The following is a 20,918-nucleotide window of genomic DNA, read 5'->3' as shown; positions in this document are numbered from 1 at the left end:
GAAGGCAGCGAGAGTCGTCGGTCGTCCTTCCACCGTATCCATTGGCTTTAAGGAAGCCACAGGGCACGGAGACGGAAGGGAGGCTGGGACACGCACCGCGGAGCGGGGTGGGTCTGACGGCTTGATCGCTAAGGGCAGAAGGAGACCATGGCAGAGTGTGCCCTCCTGTGTCAGCGAACACACGCCGAGCTGCGCACATCAGGAAGACGCACGGCCCCAAACGCCAGTGTTTCCACAGCGAAGGCTCCTTTCCCATCCACATCAGGCACAGGCTGGCAGCGAGCCCTGCTCCTGCCACTGAGGGAGGAGCTGATGCAGGAGCGGGTGGCAAATGGACTCTGGTTCTTAAAGTATAGTTTTTGTGTTTTGTTTTGTTTTGCTTGTTTTTTTCACTTAGTAACAGCCTAGTGTATGTCCTTTCATACAATCTTATCCAAATCTCTATCTAGGGGTCAAGAAAGGCCGCCAGGCAGGGTGGGGAGGACCAAGGCAGAATAAATCTCAGGCATGAGAATAAATGGTGGCATTGTCGGCACGTCCCCTCCCACACCCACTCCCCCACCAGGTTTGCCAAGACTGTAGAGATGCTTTGGCACATGGCCTGTAGCAGAGGGATGTGTGGTTTTTTGTTTTTTTTTGGTTTTTTTTTAAATCTTCACCCAAGGATTTTTCCCCCTTGATATTTTTAGGGAGAGTGGAAGGGAGGGATGGGGGGCGGGAGGAGAGAAACATCGATGTGAGAGAAAAGCATCCAAAGTTGCCCCACGTGCGCACCCCTACTGAACCTGAAACCTAGGTATGTGCCCTGACGGGATTGAACCGCAACCTTTTGGTGTACAGGGTGACGCTCAACCAACTGAGCCACCGGGCCGGGCAGTTGGAAGGAAGACATTAAGAAAGCATGTTTATAATCACAATTTTGTATTTATACAAGAGTGCATGCATGTGTGGATTATGCATACATTTAATTAAATGATAAAGGAAAGAAATTCATAAGATGTAAATGTGTGTTCAAAACCCAACAAAATAATAACATAAAGCTGTACCATATTAAGTGCATGGTATATGAGGTTTAAGTTTGGGTGCAAGTTACAAGAAGCCTAAAGAATCAGAACTTAAGAAAAAACGTGACTTTTTTCTCTCACGTAAAACAAATGTGGAGGTAGGCCATCAGAGCTTGAATGAGAGGGAAATGCAATTGTGTTTTATTTCAACCTCCGTTATTCAGGCTTTGGCTCTAGCCGCTGAGCCTGCCCCCAATGCCTAACCTGTGCTTCCCCCGTCTTAACTGGCGGGTAAAGAGCTCTGCTTCCACGGGCTTAGGGTCGGTGAGGTCTCGCCTCCGGGGCCTGTGTCCAGGGGGCTTTGGGAAATGAGGCCAGGACAAAGCGCGTGGCAGGGACACTGCTGGAGCCCCCGGGAGGGAAGCTGACCTGGTCGGGTGCCTGAAGCAGGGGCCGTCTTAGGCCAGGCTTCCCTGAAGTCGCCCCAGAGCTGCGTTCTCACTTGCCAGTGACTTATTTCAGAGTGGCTCCCAGAAACGTAAGCGAGGGAGCAGAGGCAGCAGGAGGGAGGAGGGAGGAGGCCAGGGGGGTGTGGTTTCATTCACAAAGGACTTTGGGGCGCTAGAAATGGAACCTCAGAAGTGCCGAACCCCAGACCAGGGCGCTGGGCTCTCACGCTCCCCACCATTGGTTGGGGTCCCCTGTGCGATTGCAGACGTCCACCAGGTACCAAGAGAAGCGAGAGCCCACGGAAGGGGAGGGGAAGGCAGCCGCAGAACACACAGTGCTCTGCACCCCTCTGCTGTCTCCGGCATCTGTCAGGACCCCCCCACCCCCCCCCCCCCCCAAAAAAAAGGCTTCGGGGAAAGCTGCTTCGAGCCTGAGAGGCCCAGGAGCCCTAAATGTAGGGGAAGCAGGAGTGCATTCTGCCCCAGCTGCGCCCACAGCACCCAAATCTCCCCCTGCCTCCCCTCAGTCCCCTCCCCACACAGACGCAGGCAAGTGTTTTAAGAGCAAGATGCGAGGAGCGCTGTGACTGCTGATGGGGTGCTCAGCCAGGACAGCCCCCAGGAGCCTTCCCCACGCTCCCAGCCCCAATGACCATAGGGTCCCAGGAAGTCACACCATCTCCAGGAGGAGAGGACAGCGCCCTCCTCCCCCTCCCCACCAGGTGGCTCCGGCCAGCGGGAAGGCAGCCACTGCTTCTCCTGCTCAGGCCTGGAGCCCCCAGCAGCCTGCTCTCCCCACAGCCAGACAGCTGCGAGGCAAAGCTCACACAGCTCCCTGAGCCCAGGTCTGGCTCTGTCTCTAAATGACCTTGTAGTCTAGGGCGACCTTCCCCAAGCCCCTTCTCTCTGGGTCTCTTTCCATCTGCAAGGCCAGAGACTCAAGCAGATGGTCCCTCGAAATATGTCATTACTTTAAGAGGCAGCTCTCTTGCAATGTCCACATCCCAGACAGGCTCCCCAGGTATAACAGGTATAAAACCAATCCAAATACATGATTGATTTTTAAAATATCTTTATTGATTTCAGAGAGCAATGGAGAAGGAGAGGGAGACGGAAACATTAATGATGAGGGAGAATCATTGGTAGCTGCCTCCTGCACGCCCCACACTGGGAATGGAGCCCACAACCTGGGCATGTGTCCTGATCAAGAATCAAACTGTGACCTCCTGGTTCACAGGTCAACAGTTAACCACTGAGCCACACCAGCCGGGCCATGGCTGATTTTATGCAAGACACACACAGCACTTCCCACACGTCTAAGCACCCTCCACACACTAATGCATCAGGTCCTGTCACTCTCCATCTGACGATGGGGCCTGGGGCACACAGAGAGAAAGCCACTGCCCAGGGTCACACAGCTATCCTGTTTCCCCGAAAATAAGACTGTTTTATATTAATTTTTGCTCCCAAAGATACGCTAGGTCTTATTTTCAGGGGATGTCTTATTTTTCCATGAAGAAGAATACGGTACACATTTATTGTTAAATGAAAATAAAGGAAATTTATTACCTGTATACGGTACGGTAGTACGGTATTTGTCAACACAAACCAAACAAACTGCGAATCCTACAGTATCAAGAATTTACTCATTTATTCAATGACAATCATGTCATCATCTTCTGGAACATCCTCATAACAATCCAGTTCCTGAATTTCCTGGTGAATTTCTTGCGACTCCATTTCTTTCAGAACCAGTGGACCAAATCTCTCATGTTTAGCCTAGGGGGGGCCTTATTTTCGGGGGGATGCCTTATATTTCACTCAGAAGGAAACCTGTAAGTAGGTCTTATTTTCGGAGGAGGTCTTATTTTCAGGGAAACACGGTAGTAAGTGGCCAGGCTAGGATCTGAGCCCAGCTCTGGGTTCCTAAGTGCTGTGCTGTGCCCCCTCAAGGTCACGGCCCTGTATTTCCTTAACTTGTGCCCAGACTCCATGGAGCCTCCTCCTGTAGGCCAGAGAGTGCGTGCATCCCAGCCAGAGACTTCGGGCTATTTAGCTCCAGACAAGAGAAAGGGGGGCCTGGGCTCCAGAAACCATGGTGCTCACCTTCAGAGCCACAGCCCCCTGGCCACAGGGGACATGCCATGCCCTCTGTGCCCCGCAGGTGGCAAACGTGCCCCTCCCAAGGCGAGGCCAGAGCCAGGGCCAGTCCTAGGGGGTCCCACCCCCACTTCTCACAGGAACGAGCTCACTAGTCAGGTCATGGCACCCACTCACCTACAGTCGGAAGTTCTGCCCCTTTCGGCAGAAAAACTAACCCTCCAGGGGCTGCAGGCTAAGGGCACAGCTCAGCAATGGGCACTGACAAGACTCAGGCACCTTCCCCTCCCTGGCAGAAACATCAATGATGAGAGAGAATCATTGATTGGCCGCCTCCTGCAGTGCCCTGTTTGGGGACTGACCCTTGACCTCCTGGTTCGTAGGTCTCCAGCCCGTCTCCAGGTCAGGAGTCTGGACTTGCTCCACACTGAGTGTCACTGAGGGCCTGGTGCTGCCGCCCTGGAGCGGGATGGGGTGGCAGGCAGGTGGTGTGTACCTGCCACCGTGAGAGGGAGAGCCCTGGGCCTGTCCCGTGGACAGCTGCCAGGTGATTCGTTGGCCTGGACAGGGTTGCCATACGGAGGGGCTACCAACTGGAGGGGGCTCTTCAATAGAAACCTGCTTGGTTCCATCATGGTGGCTAGTGGTTGAGCATTGACCTTCGGACTAGGAGGTCACGGTCCAATTCCTGGTCAGGGCACATGCCTGGGTGTGCAGGAAATAGCCAGTTGATGTCTCTCTCTCATCGCTGATGTTTCTCTCTCTCTCTCCCATCCTCTCTCAAATCAACAAAAATATTTATGAAAAATGAAACCAAACCATGAAACCCAAGCTGGGCTGAGGGATCGCCTCTGCTAACGGGGTGGATGCCAACAGCAGGGCTCCGGTCCCAGCCTGCAGGAAGGCGGGAGCGAGGAGGCACGGTTTTACATGCTCACTGACCTGCCGACCCCTCCATGTCCAGCACATGGGCCCCAGCACAGGGGGCCCAGCACAGGGGGCCCCAGCACAGGGACCCCAGCACAGGGGCCCCAGCACAGGGGCCCCAGCACAGGGGGCCAGAGGTGCAGTGGCACTGGGAAGTGAGCCCATCCTGCCCAGGCCTCATTCCCAACCAGGCCCAGGCCCCGGCTGGCGGCCTTCTCTCTTACTCAGCTCTGCACCTCCCCTTCCTTTGCAAGACCCCGAGGCTGCTACCAGGCCTGTGCCTTCCCCCGCGGCAAAGGCGAGGCAGTGATTTCCCTCAGCGTTTCCTCATTCCTCCACCTCCAGGCCCTGAGGTGGCTCCCACTTCTCCAGCTGGACCACAGCGCAGCCCTGGGGGTGGCGGGTCCGGTTCCGGAGGAGCAGGAAACGGGCAGGTGAGGCTGGAGGACTGGCCCTGGAGGCCGCCTCTTCCAGTACCCTTGGGCCCCTCAGGGCATCGATACAGACAGAAGCTCCAAATGACAGTGTTTAGGCCTCTTGTCCCTTCAAACACAGCAGCTTTCCAAACAGAGTATCACGAGGCTTTGTTTCATCATTTAGCATCAAAGGGACAATCTTGGTGTCTCCACCCAGGCTGGGGAGCTGGAGGCTGGGAGCCCTGCTGCCTGGGCCCAGCTGGGCATCAGCTGTGTCTCTCATTGTGGGGGGCAGAGGCAGGGGCAGGGGAAAGGGCAGGCACCTTCATGACCTCACCTCAATGGAGTCACCTCCCAGGGCCCCATCGCCATGTCGCATCCTATGGGGAGTGAGGCTCCAACTTATGACTCGGAGGGGGACACCGTTCCAATGCCAGCAGCTATGCAAACCCGTTTCCTCCAGCCCCGCACTGACAGGCCTTCCCCTTCATTCCTGGGTGCGGTGATAGTATAAGCAGAGGTATCACTTCACAGAATACACAGGTGGCCCCCAACATGGACCACAGGCTTTGGATAATGATACACGCAGTGGTTATTAAAGTGCATTTCATTTTCACAACGGAGCTACCAGCTGGTGACGCGTGCATACATTTTTGGGGGGCACTGTGTGCAGGCCCACAATTCTCTGTTACCCCAAACAAAATTAACTCCCATCTCACCTAAGATCTACTCCCTGCTGAAATTTTCCTGACTCGCTCACAAAATGCCTTAAAACAGCTTATTTATTCAAATCAGGATCTAAAAAATGGACACCTGTTGTTTCTTAAGATTTATAATAAGTAAGCTTCCCGCCCACACACCTTTTTATGGCCTTACTTGTTTGACAGGTGAGGGGGTGGGGTTGTTTGACCTGAAGAATGTCTCAAGGAATAGTTATAAACGATTGCTTCCTGGTGCCTTTATCTGTCAGCGATTTTCAACAGGCACCACAAGAACGTGAAAATGTGCAGCCCCCCCAAAAAGCACAGAACCTGACTAAAACCATCATTTCAGGAGCATGGACCCCTTTTCCTTCAGTGTTTCCCAAAGTGTGGTACGCGTACCCCCAGGGGTACGGGAAGAGTTTGGGGGGGTACGCGTTGCACCGGAGTTTGGTGGGGATATGCACTGCACCGTGCTTAGCTGTGCCTAATTCTACGTTCTCATGAGTACGAGGGGCACTCAGCGTTACGAAAATTATAGAAGGGGCACACATATGTCAAAAGTTTGGGAAACACTGTAAGATGGTCAGATTACAAAACAACAACAGCCAACACAATAGCCATCGCTGCGAACGGGTCACAATCACACCTACTTTTCTATGTCAGATCAGCACACGTACGTGCCCCCGGTGTGCCGCGGAGTGTGGGGATCAGTGTATGCGCCATGAGAAGAGAGGGGCTGACCACGGCTGAGCTGAGGGTCCCTGAAAACGGGCCGAGAGGCCAGGACGTGATGGGACCGTTTGTGGACTGCCTCTCGGTGGAGCCACACGTTTCCCACGGCATGGCTTCCAGAGGCACAGCCTCCCCGGCGGCCACCTGACAGGTGTTGGGCGTGGGCTGCGGGTCCCGGTGAGGCCCGCTCACCCATTCACGGCGAACCTCCTTTGGCTGCCAACCTGGGCTTAGCACCTGCTGATGGTCTGGGCCCTGCCCCCAGCCTCCCTAGGGGTGCAGAACGGGGTCTTCCCAGGCTGCCGCGCCTCTGCATTTAACTGAGGGTGTTCTTCCATGCGCCCCTCCACCAGCTGTTTGATCCGCAGCTCTGAGAACCCCGATCCTCTGGCCTTGGAGATGGGGCCCGGACCCCCACCGTCTCCCAAAGCCCGGTGCCCTCCGGCAGAAAAGTGAGGAGGCTGGAGCCCAGCCTCCGGGGGCTCCCTGTGAGTCCCGGGCTGGGAAGTAGATATTTTTAGAACAAAAGAAGTGAGCACAGACATGTCCAACTCAGGCCTAAGATGCGGGGTTTCCTGCTTGGGTTTGACACCTGCATCTCTTTCCCTGAGCGTCCTGGCTGGCCTGCGTGAGCCCGCAGCAGCCTGTAACCGGGGCAGCGCCCACGGTTTTTCTTTGGTTTGTGTGTGTGTTTGTCCCTAGAAAACACCTGACTGGAAGCCGCAAAGGGCTCTTTGCTCTGCGCGCTGTGTGCCAGGAGGTCGTGGGGGGCTGTGGGGCTTTAATTTCTGAGTTGTTCATATATCCAGAGAGCGATGTCGTCACTCACACAGCCCGTTTCCTGGCGCAAGAATGGAGGTCGTCGGCAAGCCTTAGGTCTCCCAGTTAGGAACACAGGCCACTGGAAATCATCCCAAAGGAATGCCTTAGACCCCCACCCCCCACCCCCTGAGAACCGCTGGCCTTCCTGTTCTCACATCTCTCCGGGGAGCAGTTTCCTCTCCTGGGGAAGGGAAGCCTGCGCCTGCCTCTGAGGCCACAGCAAACCCGCAGAAGGCGCCCCCAGGGCCCGCGGGGCGCCCCTGTGTGAAGGCGCCGACCCTCAGCCAGGCCAGGCGCTGAGGTTGGGGCAAAGCCCCGGAGACTCGGAGGCTCTTTTCTCCTCCACCCGCCCTCCTGGCCTCAGGGTGGGGGCGGGGGTAGGAGGGTGGGGGGAACCCGTGTTTGTTTGATTCCCTAGCACATTTACACGGCTGCTAAGTTGAACATAAAACCAGAAAAGCCCCATTCTACCCTGGCCCTCGCCTGAAACTGAAATTGTTATTAGTGTTTTGGATTATTCCTCCATGGTTTCTGATTGAAAACATACATGTACATGTGTACATCTAGGTGTGTGTAAAAGCAGCGTGTCACAAACACTGTTCTGCCTCTTTTTCTTTTTTTGTTAATCTTGACCTGAGGATATTTTCCCATTGATTTTCTACAGAGTGGAAGTGGGGTGTGGAAGAGAAAGGGGGGCGGGGGGAGAAAGAGAAGAGGAGAGGGAAACATCAACATGAGAGAGACACAGCTATTGTTTGCCTCCTGCATGCACCCTAACTGGAACCAGGGGTCTAACCTGCAACTGAGGTACGTGCCCTTGACCGGGAATAAAACCCACGACCCTTTGGTGCTCAGGCTGACACTCTAACCACTGAGCACGTCGGCCAGGACTGTCCCCTTTTAAAAAATGAGTCAATAAGCCCTCGAGATCCGGCCCATTCATTCCTCTTTCCATCTGCATTACACCCAGGTGGGTCGTCGCATCCCCTCCATGGGGGCCAAATCCACAGACTGACTTCTCATGTGCCATGGGGAGGGGGTGGGCACAGGGCCCCACCCCATCTGCCACAGCCTGGTGCTAGGCCAGCCTCCGTGCTGGGGACTGACCTGGACGCCGTCCCGCGGGCCCCGAGGCCTGGAGGCCTGGGAGGAGCCACACGCTCCCCTCTCCTGCCCGGCCGGAAGCATGGCAGGTGCTGGGCAGCCTGTTCTCAGGCTGAGCCTGCTGGGATGGCTGAGACCCTTTAAAAGGGGCGAGCCCTTCCTGATCTGCTTGGGCAGACAGACTGGCTCCAAGGCCCGGGCCCTGCCAGGTGCCCACTCAGGGACTCATGGGGGCAGCATTCCACCCGGTTGTGTTTGACGCTGGGGCTGTTCTCTCACTCGCAGAAGGAAGGTTGACTTGGCGGGCTGGCTTCCGACTCTTCACCACTCGGCCATGAATGCAACAGCCCCGCCCCTCCACCCACATCTGCGCCGCCGGCCAGCCGCTCCAGCCCACAGCTGCGGGTTTGGGAAAAAATTTTAAATTAGTTTAAATTAGTTGCTGTCATTTAAAATCAGGGGAGAGGGGAGTCCACTTCAACATCCAGACTTCAGACTCCCCAGAAAGCGTGGCCGACCGTCCCACGCCCTCGCTGTCCGCGCTGAGCCGGCTGCCCTTGGACGGTCCTGTGCTGCCCTGAGCCCACGTGGCCCGCCCAGCCCTGCGCCCACGTGGCCCGCCCAGCCCTGCCTTCCTTCCCCTTTGCTCTGGGCCTTGAGCTCACGGGCCCTGCCAGCTCCCCGGAGGCTAGGACCACGGCGCCTTCTGACGTTCCCACACCCAGTGCGGGGCCTCAGGACTGCGGGGCGGTGGGGGAACCCTCTGCGCGCAGGCACCGCCATCCACCAGCAGGAAGGTCACATGGAGGTCACGCTGATCCAGCCCAGGTCTCTGAGTAGATTGGACCGGAAGCACCCAGATTTGTACCGTCCGTCCCATCACTTAAATCCACTCCTATATCCATGGACTCCCCACCGTCTTCCCTCTGCCAGGTGACCCCCATTCCTCTCGCCTGCTCCTCCCCCACCGGACAGCAAAGGACAGCTCACGGGGTGGGTAGAGGAGAACATGAGACAGAGAACGGCAGGCATGGCCCCCAGCACTTGCTTTTATGACACGATTGGCGGCTTTATCTCCAAGCCAGCAGGGCCTCCCCACACCTGCGGAGCTCATGTGCTTTGGGTTTGTCCCCGAGCCATGCCCCAAGAAGAGATTACGATAGAGATCTCTGTATTCCCAACTTTTTCTAAGTTTTCCACGAGCCACGCGACCCGATCCAAAATGCTGATAGGAATAAAGATCTTATCAGGAGGCTTGCAGTGCTGATGGGAAAATCGATCTTATCGGGAGGCTTATAGTGTTTTATCGGGGCCATCAGCAGCCCTCCCAGGGGATCACAAGGGCAGGTCAGAGCGTATATATCGGCATCGCTGGCCCATTGGCTCACACTCCAAACCCGAGCCTTCCGGAGGACGTCACGCAGGGGAGAGCGCACGATGTGGTGGATCGGGCTCCTCAGCCTGGTGGCCCTCTCCGAGGGCCTGGTCACGTGAGTATCCCCGGCCTCTCTCTCACTGTCCCCTTATCCTTCCTTCCACCGCCCAGGGGTGGACAAGGAAAAGTCATCAGTCCCTGTCCTAAAGTCTGCGTCTCCCTGCATTTTTTAATTTTAATTTTTAATTCCCACCCTAGGATGTCTTCCCATTGATTTTTAGGGAGAGTGGAAGGGAAGGGGGGAGAGAAGAAACATTGATGTGGGACAAATACATCAATCAGTTGCCTCCTGCACTAGCCCTGCCCTGAGACTGACCATGCAGGAGCCTGCAACCGAGGTAAGTGCCTTTTGGGCAGACTCAAACCCGGGACCTTTCAGTCCACAGGTGTATCCACTGAGCAACACAGGTCAGTGCCACATCTCCATGCATTGATGAGTAGTTAGCCACCTGCACTGGGGGACAGGGGTCCGGGGACAGGTCTGGGGCTGCACAACACCAGGCTGCCCCTGTGTGGATGGGGCCCCCAGGATTCCTCATGGCAACACCTGAGCAGCTGTGTGGGTGGTCCAGTTGGGCGATGTTTTCTTCCCCATTTCCGGGTTCCTCACCCAACTCCAGCCTCCCCTCTTCTTGACCCTGCAGAAGGGCCCAGAGGGTCCTCGGGACCCAGTTTTGCCTTAATGGGCAGGGGGCCACAGGCGGTCACGAATGCCCTGCCTTTCAGGTTCCTCCTGTAAACGTGGTGATCCCCACCTCGCTCCCTCCAGGGCTTCATGGAGAGGGAGCAGGTCAGATGACAATGGAGACAGACTGGCTCAGGGTCGAGGTCCTGGGTCAGGTCTTTTGGGACCTCTCAAAAACCCAGACACCTGGCGGGAGACCTGTCCTCACCCCACTTCTTTACGATGTGAAAGGGAGGCTGGGCACGGGCCTGGGGCTTCCCCGGGGCTGCAACAGGCCCTGCGCTCAGGCCTGGGCCATTGTCCAGCCTTTGCCTGCGTTAGTGGGGGCTGCCCCTCATAAGATGGCTGGGAACATCCTTGGGGAAGACGCGGTGCGGCTCCAGCGCCAGGCATGGCGGCCACACTGAACCGCGAGGTGGGGAGCTGCTGTCTTATCTGTTGTCTTTCCCGGGGAAGCATCCCTCTGACGAAGATCAAGTCCACACCGGAGAGCCTGCGGGAGAAGGACCTGCTGAGAGACTACCTCAGGCAGCACCCCCACAGCCACACATACCAGTTCCTGAGCAAAAAGTTTGTCAGCAAGGAGCCCCTGAGGAACTACAAGGACGTGAGTGTGCGGGGCCCAGCCCACAGCCTTCTCTTGGTGCTGGCCCAGCGCTGGGGTTCACCCAGGGCAGGGAAGCCTAGAGGGGTTGGGGCTCCTGCAGGCAGCAAAGCTAGGATGCCTGGGACCCTCCCTGGGGATGAGGCACTCCCCCTTGGTTCTTGGTCTGTGGTGACGGAGTCCAGCCATGGTCAGGCGGCAGGCACACATCCATCTTGGGCCAAGGACACACGACTGGGCCCTGCGGACCAGGTGCTGGTTGGGCAGATTCTGTCCTTCTGAACAGGCACCACCGCTGCCTCCACGGGGACTCCAGTTTGACACCCAGGCAGAGGACGCCCCGAGAACCACCCCAGCAGAGTCCCTGAGCCCCTGCAGTGTGGAGGCTATGACACACCAGCAGGGTGCTATGGCTGCCGAGAACAGAGGGTCTGGCCTGGTCTGCAAGAACATAAAGGCCAAACCAAAGGGCGGCCTCTGATAGTGGCATCACCGGCGTTGAGTTGGGAGACAGAGGCCTGGGTGACCTGGGAGGGCTTCCCGGAGGAGGGAGCAGGCCAGCTGGGCCTTGAAGGCTGGGAGGATTTACAGAGCTGCAGGGGAACGTGGGAAACTTTCAAATGAAGGCACCGCCTGAGCCTTGGCAGTGCGGTGGGCTGGTGGGAAGGTGTTTCAAGGAGACAGGGACGGCCTAATTGAGGCTGGCGTCTTGAGGATCAGGGCTGACCGGGCAGCCTGGCCTGCTCTAACCGCCCTCTCCTGCCCGGCAGATGTACTACGTTGGCACCATCAGCATTGGAACGCCCCCTCAGGAGTTCAGTGTCGTCTTTGACACGGGCTCAGCTCTCTTGTGGGTGCCCTCCATCGGCTGCTCCCATCGCCTGTGTGGTAAATGCCTTCGCCCCTCATGGCTCCCACCCCAGTCCTGACCTCGCTCTGACCACTGAAGGACACTGGCTCTCCATCCACAGGGAAACACAAAATCTTTGACCCTCGGGCGTCCTCCACCTTCCGGAGCACGACCCAGTACTTCGACCTGTTGTACGGGTCCGGCAGAGTGATCGGGGTGCTGGGCTACGACGACGTGCGGGTGAGTGGGAGCGGGGCTGCGGCAGGGCGGGGCCTGGACCTCTGCTCACTGCTCAGGGCACCAGGTGCAGGGTCAGCTGGACCACCGTCTCCCCCAGAGTCACCCAGCGGCTGGCCATCTGCCTTGGGGAGACAGTGCTCTGCGGACAAGCCACGGAGTGGCCCGACCAGCGAGCGGTCATGGCAGGAGGCGGGCATTTGCAGCTCTTGCCCGTGGTGAGCTCGAGGCTGGTTTTGCTGGGAGCAGGGAGAGGTGAGGGCAAACCCGTTTTTACTTATTTTTTAAATATATATTTTTGTGAATTTTAGAGAGGAAGGCAGAGGGAGAGATAGAAACATCAAAGATGTGAGAGATTTACTGACTGGCTGCCTGCTGCAAGCTTCTCTGGGGATGGAGCCCACAAGCCTGGCATGTGCCCTTGACCGGAATGGAACCATGACCTCCTGGTTCATAGGTGGACGCTCAGCCACTGAGCCACGCCAGCCGGGCGGAAAACCCATGTTTATATTCCCAGCTTGTGCCAGGCGCTGTGCTGGGCACGCCCCTGGTAATAATGACTCTAATCCCACAACAAGCCCACGGGGCAGGCGATCCTGCTCCCTGCACACAGAGGAGGGACCCGAGGGACAGGGGGCGGGACTGCCCAAGGCCCACACCTGGAGCAGCACAGCTGGGGTGGCAGTCAGGGCTCGGCAGATGTGGGGGATTTTCCGGGAGAGGGCAGAACGCATCTGGGAGTCCGGGGGTGCCGAGCGCTCCCGACACCAGGGCAGGGGAAGCAAGGCCACGGGTGCAGGACGGTCCTGAGTAAAAGGTCTTACTTTGGGGGCCTTTGAGAGTCTGAAAAAACTGGGCTTCCTGCCCAAAGTGCCTGACACACACACCTATGCACACATGCACATACTCAAACACATATAAGGCACATACACATACATGCACACAGAGACACACACACATACACGTTTCCTAGGAAGCCTTTTTTTCATTGATTGCAAAGAGGAAGGGAGAGGAGAGGGACAGGGAGAAACATCCATGGTGACAGAGAATCATTGATTGGCTGCCTCCTGGGATCCAGCCGCAACCTGTAACATGGGAACCTTCAGTCCGCAGGCTGATGCTCTATCCACTGAGCAAACCGCTAAGGACTCCCTTCATTTCTGGCCCCAGATCCCAGGATCGCCAAAAACAAGATGATCTCTCCTCTCTGCTCATTAGGGCCTGTAGGGGGGTGTGCTTGGCACGCTTCCCACTGGCCCAACTGTGCAGGGAGATGGGGGTGTTTTACTCCCTGTGGTGCTGCTAGCAGGAAGGAGGACCAAGGTCGGACTCCTCGGCAATGCACAGTGGATGCTTCTCTGGCACCTCCAGCGCAGCCGCACCTCAGCTCATGCCTGGGGTGCAGGTGGCATCATCCTCCCTGGCCACCCCCACCCCCTGGGCCCTGCCCCAGCTCTGCTTCCCAAATCTTCACATGAGACCACACTCCCCCCCACAGGTCGGGGACCTGGTGTGCAAATCCCAGGCAGTTGGCCTAACCTGGTTTGACTTCGGCAAGGCCATGAGAATATCGGACTTTGACGGCATAATGGGACTGGCCTACCCCTCCCTCGCACTAAGAAACACCACCCCGGTCTTCGACAACATGTGGAACCAAGGGCTCATATCTGAGAATGTCTTCGCCTTCTACCTGAGCAGGTAAGACTGCCAGGCCAAGCCCCTCCTCCGGATGCCTTCAGGTGCCTCTGAAATGGTAGACAACTTGACCCTGTGTCTCCTGAGGGCAGTCTACTCCAAAGATTAGCAAATAGTGGCCCCTGACCACGTGTGGCCCGCCACCTGATTTTATGAATAAAGTTTTATTGGAACACAGCCCTGCTCCTTCAGTCACATCCTAGCTGCAGCTGCTTCTGCGCTACAATGGCAGCATCCAGCACTTGCAATCTAGCACTTTTACTTTATTTTACTTTTTGAAAAGTCTCAGCCAAGGATTTTCCCCCACTGATTTTTGGAGAGAGGGGAAGGGAGGAGGAAAGACACGCAGAGAGAAACATTGATGCAAGGGAGAGATATCGTTTGGTTGCATCTTACATGCGGCCTGGCCAGGGCCGTGGATCCAATATAGGACCCTTCAGTCCCCGGGCCGATGCTCTATTCACTGAGCCAAAACAGCTAGGGCATAATCGAGCATTTTTTAAAGTTTGACCACCCCTGTACTTCTAGTCCCTCCTTGGATGAACAGGGAAACTGAGGAACTGACGTTCAAAGAGGAGCTTTGCCCAGAATTGCCCAGCCACACACTGGTAGGAGCAGGACTCAAGCTCGGCTGTGAGCTGACCTCTCTGGCAGGTGGTCCAGCCCTCAGCAGGTCTCCAGTCACGGGGTGGCACCGGAAGCACAACCCTCCCGATTGGGCTGAGGGTCTGGAGCAGGTGAGGGAGCAGCACAGACCAGAGGGGACCCGGCAGGCAGACTGTGTGTGTGACGCAGAGTGTGGGTGAAGCTGTGGGTTCCCTGGGGGCCTGAGGTCCAGGCTCGGCAGCATGTGCTGAGCCTCTGGGGTGTTGGTACCGAATCAGGAAGTGAGCCGTTTAACAAATATCCATGGAGAACCTACTATGTGCTAGGTACTGGTATGTGCACATGACACAGACAGATGAGAGCGAGAAAAGGCAGACAAGAAGCAAGTAAATAGATAAGAGGGAAAGGTAACACATGCCAGGTGGTGGCTGCTTCTGGGAAAGCGGTAAAACGTGGTGACAAACCACAGAGATGAGAGCGTGGTTTCAGACGGGCAGTGCGAGGACCTCTCTGAACGAGGCCAGGCCATGGGGGAGCGGAGGCCCAGGCCCAGCAGAGGACCAGCAGGGCAGTGTGGCTGCGGGGCGGGCAGGGAGGGAGGGAGGGGCAGGCCGAGGTGGGCGTGGAGTCTGAGGGGCAGGCAGGGGCAGGGCCGCCCAGGGCTTTGTTTTAGGTGGGAGAGGAGGCCTCTGGCAGGGGCCTAGGCAAATAGAACACATGGTCCCACCTATGTCTCTGAAAGCTCCCCCCGGGCACTGGCTGGACAATGAAGGACCAGAGAGGAGGCAGGGAGGCCAGGGACGAGGCTGCTCAGCCTCTTTGGAGAGAGAGAGCAAGATCTGGAACCAGGGAGGCAGGGAAAGGGGGAGCCCTTGAGGAGTCAGGACACAGGGGGAAGGGAAAGGCCACGGGATGTGCTGATCGATTGGACGCAGCCGGAGGGGGAGGCAGGCAGGGTGTTTCCTTCCCCTCAGCCACGGCTCCCCTGAGCCCGGGACCGGTGACTGCATTGCAGGAAGGGGTGCCAAGTGAAAATGTGGGGCCTCGTTGAAAAACTACGAGGGATTTCAGGACGGGGCAGCGGCCATGGGGGCCCAGGGAGCATGCGTGCCGTTGGTGGCGTGTTGCAGGCCCGTGAGCCAGCCTGGGGGAGCCTGAGCGCCCACCCGGGACCCTCCGCACAGCAGCCTCCCATGCGCCTCGAGCTCTGGGGCTGCAGGGGGACTGACCGGCTTCAGAGAGGTGGATGGCCAAAGCCCAGCCAGAATCTCAAGTTCAAACCTTGGCTTTGCTCCTCAGAGGCCACGGGACTGACCTTGGGCTGTGCTCAGCCCTGCTGCCCAGTTCCCATCGGAGCAGTGGGGGTCCCAGCAGTGCCTGCTCTGCGGGGCCCTGCAGTGTGGATGGGTGGTTGTTGGTCAGTGCACCCCTGGGTCACTGAACTGGAGAAACGCCACCCACTGTCCTCCCCTCACCTGAGCCCCTCCCCCCAGCAATGAGAAGAATGACAGCGTGGTGATGTTCGGCGGCGTGGACCACTCCTACCACCGGGGCGAGCTCCAGTGGGTGCCGGTGAGCGAGCAGGTCCACTGGCAGGTCACTGTGGACAGGTAAGCCTCCCCACCCCCCGCTGACAGCTATGCCAGGGACTGCTACACCGGCACAGGCACATGCAGACACACAGACTCAGGCAAACACAAAGACACTTACACTAGCACACCAACATGGGTTCATAACTGCACTGACCAGGGTCCTGACCAGAGAAATGGGATCGGGCAGGTCAGGGAACACCAGGAGGAGGGACAGGCATGGGGCCCAGGCCTCAGGTCGGCAGTTGGGGCACCGTGAGAGGGCTGAACCCCCAGACTGGGGCAAGCACAGTGAGAAGGGGTCAAGGAGGATTCCATCATCCGAACAAGGACATCCCTGGCTGCCAGACCTGAGGGGTGCCCAGCAAACCGGGTGCCACGTATAGGCAGCGGAGCCAGTAAAGTGGGAGGCTGCCACACCTACAAGAACCCCTCCAACCCACCTCCCTGGGCTGGAGACACGAGGGAGCCGTCCTGGGGTCTGAAAGCAAATCACATAGAGGGATCCCCACGCCCCCCGTCTGGGTGCCAAGGGGCAGGGTTGTGACCGAGAGCATTGGGAAGCAAGGACTCGGGTGGCTGAGCATCAGGGGCGATCACTGAGGGGGTGCATGTAAGAATCAGAAGCTTAAACTTGACTCGGGCCCACATCCTGTACCTGGGCTGGCTCAGGCGTTGCCTGGCCAGGGGCCTGGGCAGAGGGGGCAAAGCAGGGGGGAACAACACTCCCTCCCACCTCTCTGAGCGCCTGCGTTCCAGGAACCTGCATCTTTACCATGTGGCCTTCATAACTGGATGGACAGCAGGTGGTGTCTCCAGTTGAACTCATGCATTCAAATATCTCAGTAAATACTATTCAACAATACACTGTGTGCTGGGCACCGGCGCTGGAGGGGCAGAGGACACAGCTTGCTTAGCCCAAATGGAGGACAGACACGCAAGAGCGACAGCATTTGAGCAAACAGGGTTCCACCAGGATGCACTCTGGAAACCAGGAAGGCTCTGCCTGTCTCCTCTGGAGGACGAGAGGGGCCTGATCTAATCTGGGGGGACACTTCCCTGAAAAAGTGGTGATTGATCTGCACCCTGGAGGACAGGAGAGATCAGCCAGACAAAGGGGCAGGGGAGGGTAGAGGAAGGGTGACAGCACGTGCAAAGGCCCTGGGGCACAAAGAGCACAATGCCTTCCAGACCTGAGAGGAGGCCCAGGAAGGCCAGTGTGACTGAACACAGGGACACAGAGGCCAGCGGGAGCTGCAGGCTGTTCTCAGGCGGCAGGGAGGGGTTGAGGTGGGAGAGGCCATGAGTGACCCTGGCGCCTGCTCTGTCCCTCAGCATCTCCATGGACGGCAAGGTCGTGGCCTGTGCGAACAGCTGCCAGGCCATTATGGATACCGGGACCTCGCTGATGATTGGCCCAACAGACCCCATGATTAACATTATGAGGGACATCAGCATCCAGAAGATGAGATCCGGCTGGGTGAGGAATCACGCCCAGGGTCACACCGAGTTCTTCACACACAGAAGGACCCACTGGGCCAACCTCTCTCGCCCTCTCTCCCTGACAGTACGTCGTCAATTGTACGGCCATCCCGAGCCTGCCTGACATCGTCTTCACCATCAATGGCATTGCATACCCAGTGCCAGCCAGCGCCTACATCAGGAGGGTGAGGGGCCCCTCCTGGGGCTGCTCTCAGATCTGGGGCTGGAGGGACCCTTGGGGCCATGGCTCAGAGAGGCCCCCTGGAGGCCGGGCTGTGCCATTGCAGATGCTGCCCAGCAGCCCTGGCTGGGAGGGCACCTCCCACAGCACAGCCTCTTGATACAATAGAAGGGGGTCAGGGCACCAATCACCAGGGGGGAACTCTGAGCAGCATCCTGTGCTGGCTCGGGGCTGGGTTCCAGGAGAGGGTGCGCTAATGGCCTGGCCCTCACAGAGCGTCAGTTCAGCCCGGGCATCGGAGCCATGGACAACGAATGTAGGTAGCAACCCAGAGACAGGCAAAGAGAAGGGACAGGGGTGGACGCTGGGGACATTCCCCATGTCCCCCCATAATCAGGAACTGTATTCCCTCCCATCTTCAAGTGTCCTGACTTGGGTGATAGATCATATGGTCACCCTAGTCCTAGGGTGCAAATGCCCCCTGTAGGCCCCAATTCCCTGTCTGTGTAATGGGGACCAAGCCCCCTTTGGGGTGTGGTCAGATAAAGACCGGGCATTTCCTGGCATATAGTTGAGGCTCAAGAAGTGCCAGTTCCCCACAGTGTGCCCAGCAGGTCAGGGCAGCCCACAGAGGGAGCAACTGAAAATGTCTCAACCCGAAGCCTGGAGGCACCCCAGGAGCCAGGCCAGGGGCCCCTGTATTCCCGTGTGCTGAGACTGAAGACACAGGGAGCCCCGGGGAAGCCTCCCCACCCAGCTGGCACTGCCAAGGAGGGGGCAGGGGCAAGGGAAGGCTGCCCAGGCACTAGGTTTGGATTTGGAGGATGATTGGGGTGAAGGTGGCAGGCGGGGAATCTCTCAGAGCAAACAGCCAAGCGGAGGGCCCAGGGGAAGGAGGATAAAGCTGCTGCCCAGGCCTGAGGGGGTTGGGACAGGATGGCTGAGGGCTGTGCTTCCTCCCCTGCAGGAGGAGACGGGCAGCTGCCTCACGAACTTGTATGGCTCAGACTTCAGCAGCTCTTGGGTCCTGGGGGACGTCTTCCTGCGGCTCTATTTCACCGTCTTCGATCGGGCCAACAACAGGATCGGCTTGGCTCCTGCCAGGGCATAGATGTGGGCGCCCATCCTGGAGGCTACTGGCCCGCCCCAAGGGTTCACACACCCCCTGTGTCCCAACACAGCTGCGTCTGGGGCTTTGCCAAGCCCTCTTCTCAGTGGAAAAGGAAAAACTGCGTTTATGCCCAGCGGTGTGGCTCAGTGATTGAGCCTCATCCCAAGCACTCACAGGTCACTGGCTCCATTCCTGGGAAGGGCGCATGCCCTGGGCTCGAACCCCAGGAAGAGGCATGCAATAGGCAGTCCATTGATGTTTCTCTCTCAGCGATGTTTCTTTATCTCCCTTTCTCTCACTCTAAAAGATCATAAGCACACTGATGTTTAGAATAACATTGATTTCTAATAAACGGTCTCATTTCCAATGGCGCTCATACCAATGGTGCTTCCGCTTGGGTCCGGGAAGTGCGGCACAGGCAGGCAGGGCTCTGGAATCTCCTCTGGACCAACAGGGAGGGGACCCAACTCCAACCGGCTTAATTGGAAAGGACCAGAATCGGGAAGCACAGCTCCCCGAATGCAGAACCAGAGCAGGTCCGCACAGCGTGGTGGCTGCACCAAGAAATCAAAACCCACCGGCCCACTCTCTCCCCTCCCTCTGGCCTCTGCCCTTCCAACTCCTTTGATTCCTCTCCTGCCAGCCTTCCCCTGGCAGCCTGCTCCAGGCCAAGGGCTCTGACACTCCCAGCCCATCCTTTCACCTCCTGAAGACTTGGAAATGAGCAGAGCACCAGGGAGGGGTCCGATTGGTCCGCCTAAGGTCATGTGTCCAGCCCTGGACCAATCATGTGAAAGGGCATAGGGCACTATGATTGGCTCCACTTGCACACATGTCCCCTGGATGGTGATTGACAGTTTCCTCCAGAACCACTGGCTGGAGCTGGGCAGAGTGGTCTCCAGAAGTGCAGAGATGCTGTAGGACTCAGGGGTCGCCAGTCTTTGGGCTTCAGGGACCACCAGTGGCCCCGGACAGGACGTTGGTGACGGCTGCTGTGGGTGACAGAAGAATTTGTGGCTGCCCTCCAACGCCATCGCACTTCACAGCCGTATTTTAAAAGCAGGATGAAAGCTATGAGAGCATTCTATTAGGACATTAGGAGAAAAGGGCAGAACCTGAAACAGCAGGGATACAGGTTCCGGAAGGGCCTGGAATACAGGGCTGCGCAGGGCATCCTAGCACAGCCCAGGGCTCTCTGGTCCGGGTTCAAGTCCCAGCTCTGAGGGGTATGTACCAGGCGCATATGAGGGCCCAGTAAGTACAGTCCTGTGACCTTAGGTCAGCTCACTCTGGACGTCGGTTTTCTATTCTGTAATTCCACGGTAAGAACAGCTCCTGCCTCATTAATCATCAGGAAAACACAAATGCAAACGACAATGAGATATCCCTCCACACCTGGGAGTGGCCACTGACAAGACACACACGCCAGCATAGGTCAGTGAGCCCGTGCATGGTTCCTGTGTCACGTGGTGCGGCCACTGTAGGAGACGATATGGCGGTGCCTCCGAAAATTAAACATACAAGTTTTATAAGACCGCAGGCAACCCCACTTCTGGATTTTTCTCCCAAAGAATTAAAATCAGGATGTGGAAGACAGCCAGCTGCACCGCGTACCCCTTACAGCGCTGTTCACAACAGCCAAGACGTGGAAGCAGGCAAGCGCCCATCACCCGGTGCCGGGATCAGCAATCCGAGGTACGGCCGTGCAATGGAATGTTACTCAGTCACAACGAGAAGAAAACCCTGCCAGTTGCACAGGCTGAGGCCTGGGGCTTATGCTGAGGGAGGTAAGCCAGTCCCAGAAGGAGGGGTCCTGTGTGCGCCCACACATCTGAGGGACCTTCCATCCTCAGGCTCACAGAAGCCTGCTGGTTGTCAGGGGCGAGGGGAAGGGGCAGTGGGGAGTTGCTATTCAACAGGTATATTTCAGTAACGCAGGTTATGCAGGGTGAGTATGTCTAGGGCTCTGTTATGTAGCAATGTGCCTATAGTTAGCAATACTCCATTGTGCACTTGAAATTTTGTTGAGTCCTGCCCAGTATGGCTCAATGGTTAGTGTCGTCCTGCACATTGATGGGCCACAGGTTCCAGAGGCAACCAATCAATGGTTCTCTCACAACAATGGTTCTCTGACTTTCCCACTCTACATCGCCAACTTCCTCTCTTTCTAAAAAAAAATAAATTA

The 20,918-nt window shown here is 57.2% G+C and overlaps 2 protein-coding genes across 2 annotated transcripts; both read left to right on the top strand.

Annotated features, from left to right (window-relative positions):
• Positions 1 to 9,510: 9,510 nt before the first annotated feature.
• Positions 9,511 to 11,529, top strand: LOC123651915 (pepsin A-5-like). Its single transcript, XM_045577985.1, has 2 exons — positions 9,511 to 9,748; positions 10,835 to 11,529. Exons 1-2 carry the CDS (start codon positions 9,696 to 9,698, stop codon positions 11,262 to 11,264), a joined length of 483 nt encoding a protein of 160 aa, XP_045433941.1. The 5' UTR covers positions 9,511 to 9,695; the 3' UTR covers positions 11,265 to 11,529.
• Positions 11,530 to 11,752: 223 nt separating this feature from the next.
• Positions 11,753 to 18,750, top strand: LOC118713027 (pepsin F). The gene is made up of 7 exons (XM_045577838.1): positions 11,753 to 11,870; positions 11,954 to 12,072; positions 13,568 to 13,767; positions 15,864 to 15,980; positions 17,295 to 17,439; positions 17,528 to 17,626; positions 18,590 to 18,750. Exons 1-7 carry the CDS (start codon positions 11,753 to 11,755, stop codon positions 18,731 to 18,733), a joined length of 942 nt encoding a protein of 313 aa, XP_045433794.1. The 3' UTR covers positions 18,734 to 18,750.
• The last annotated feature ends 2,168 nt before the right edge of the window (positions 18,751 to 20,918 follow it).

This window comes from Pipistrellus kuhlii, unplaced genomic scaffold (genome assembly GCF_014108245.1).
Source record: "Pipistrellus kuhlii isolate mPipKuh1 unplaced genomic scaffold, mPipKuh1.p scaffold_m20_p_9, whole genome shotgun sequence".
NCBI classification, from domain to species: domain Eukaryota; kingdom Metazoa; phylum Chordata; class Mammalia; order Chiroptera; family Vespertilionidae; genus Pipistrellus; species Pipistrellus kuhlii.
The sequence above is the reverse complement of the archived record's forward strand: the minus strand, read 5'-3'. Positions and strand labels throughout refer to the sequence as shown.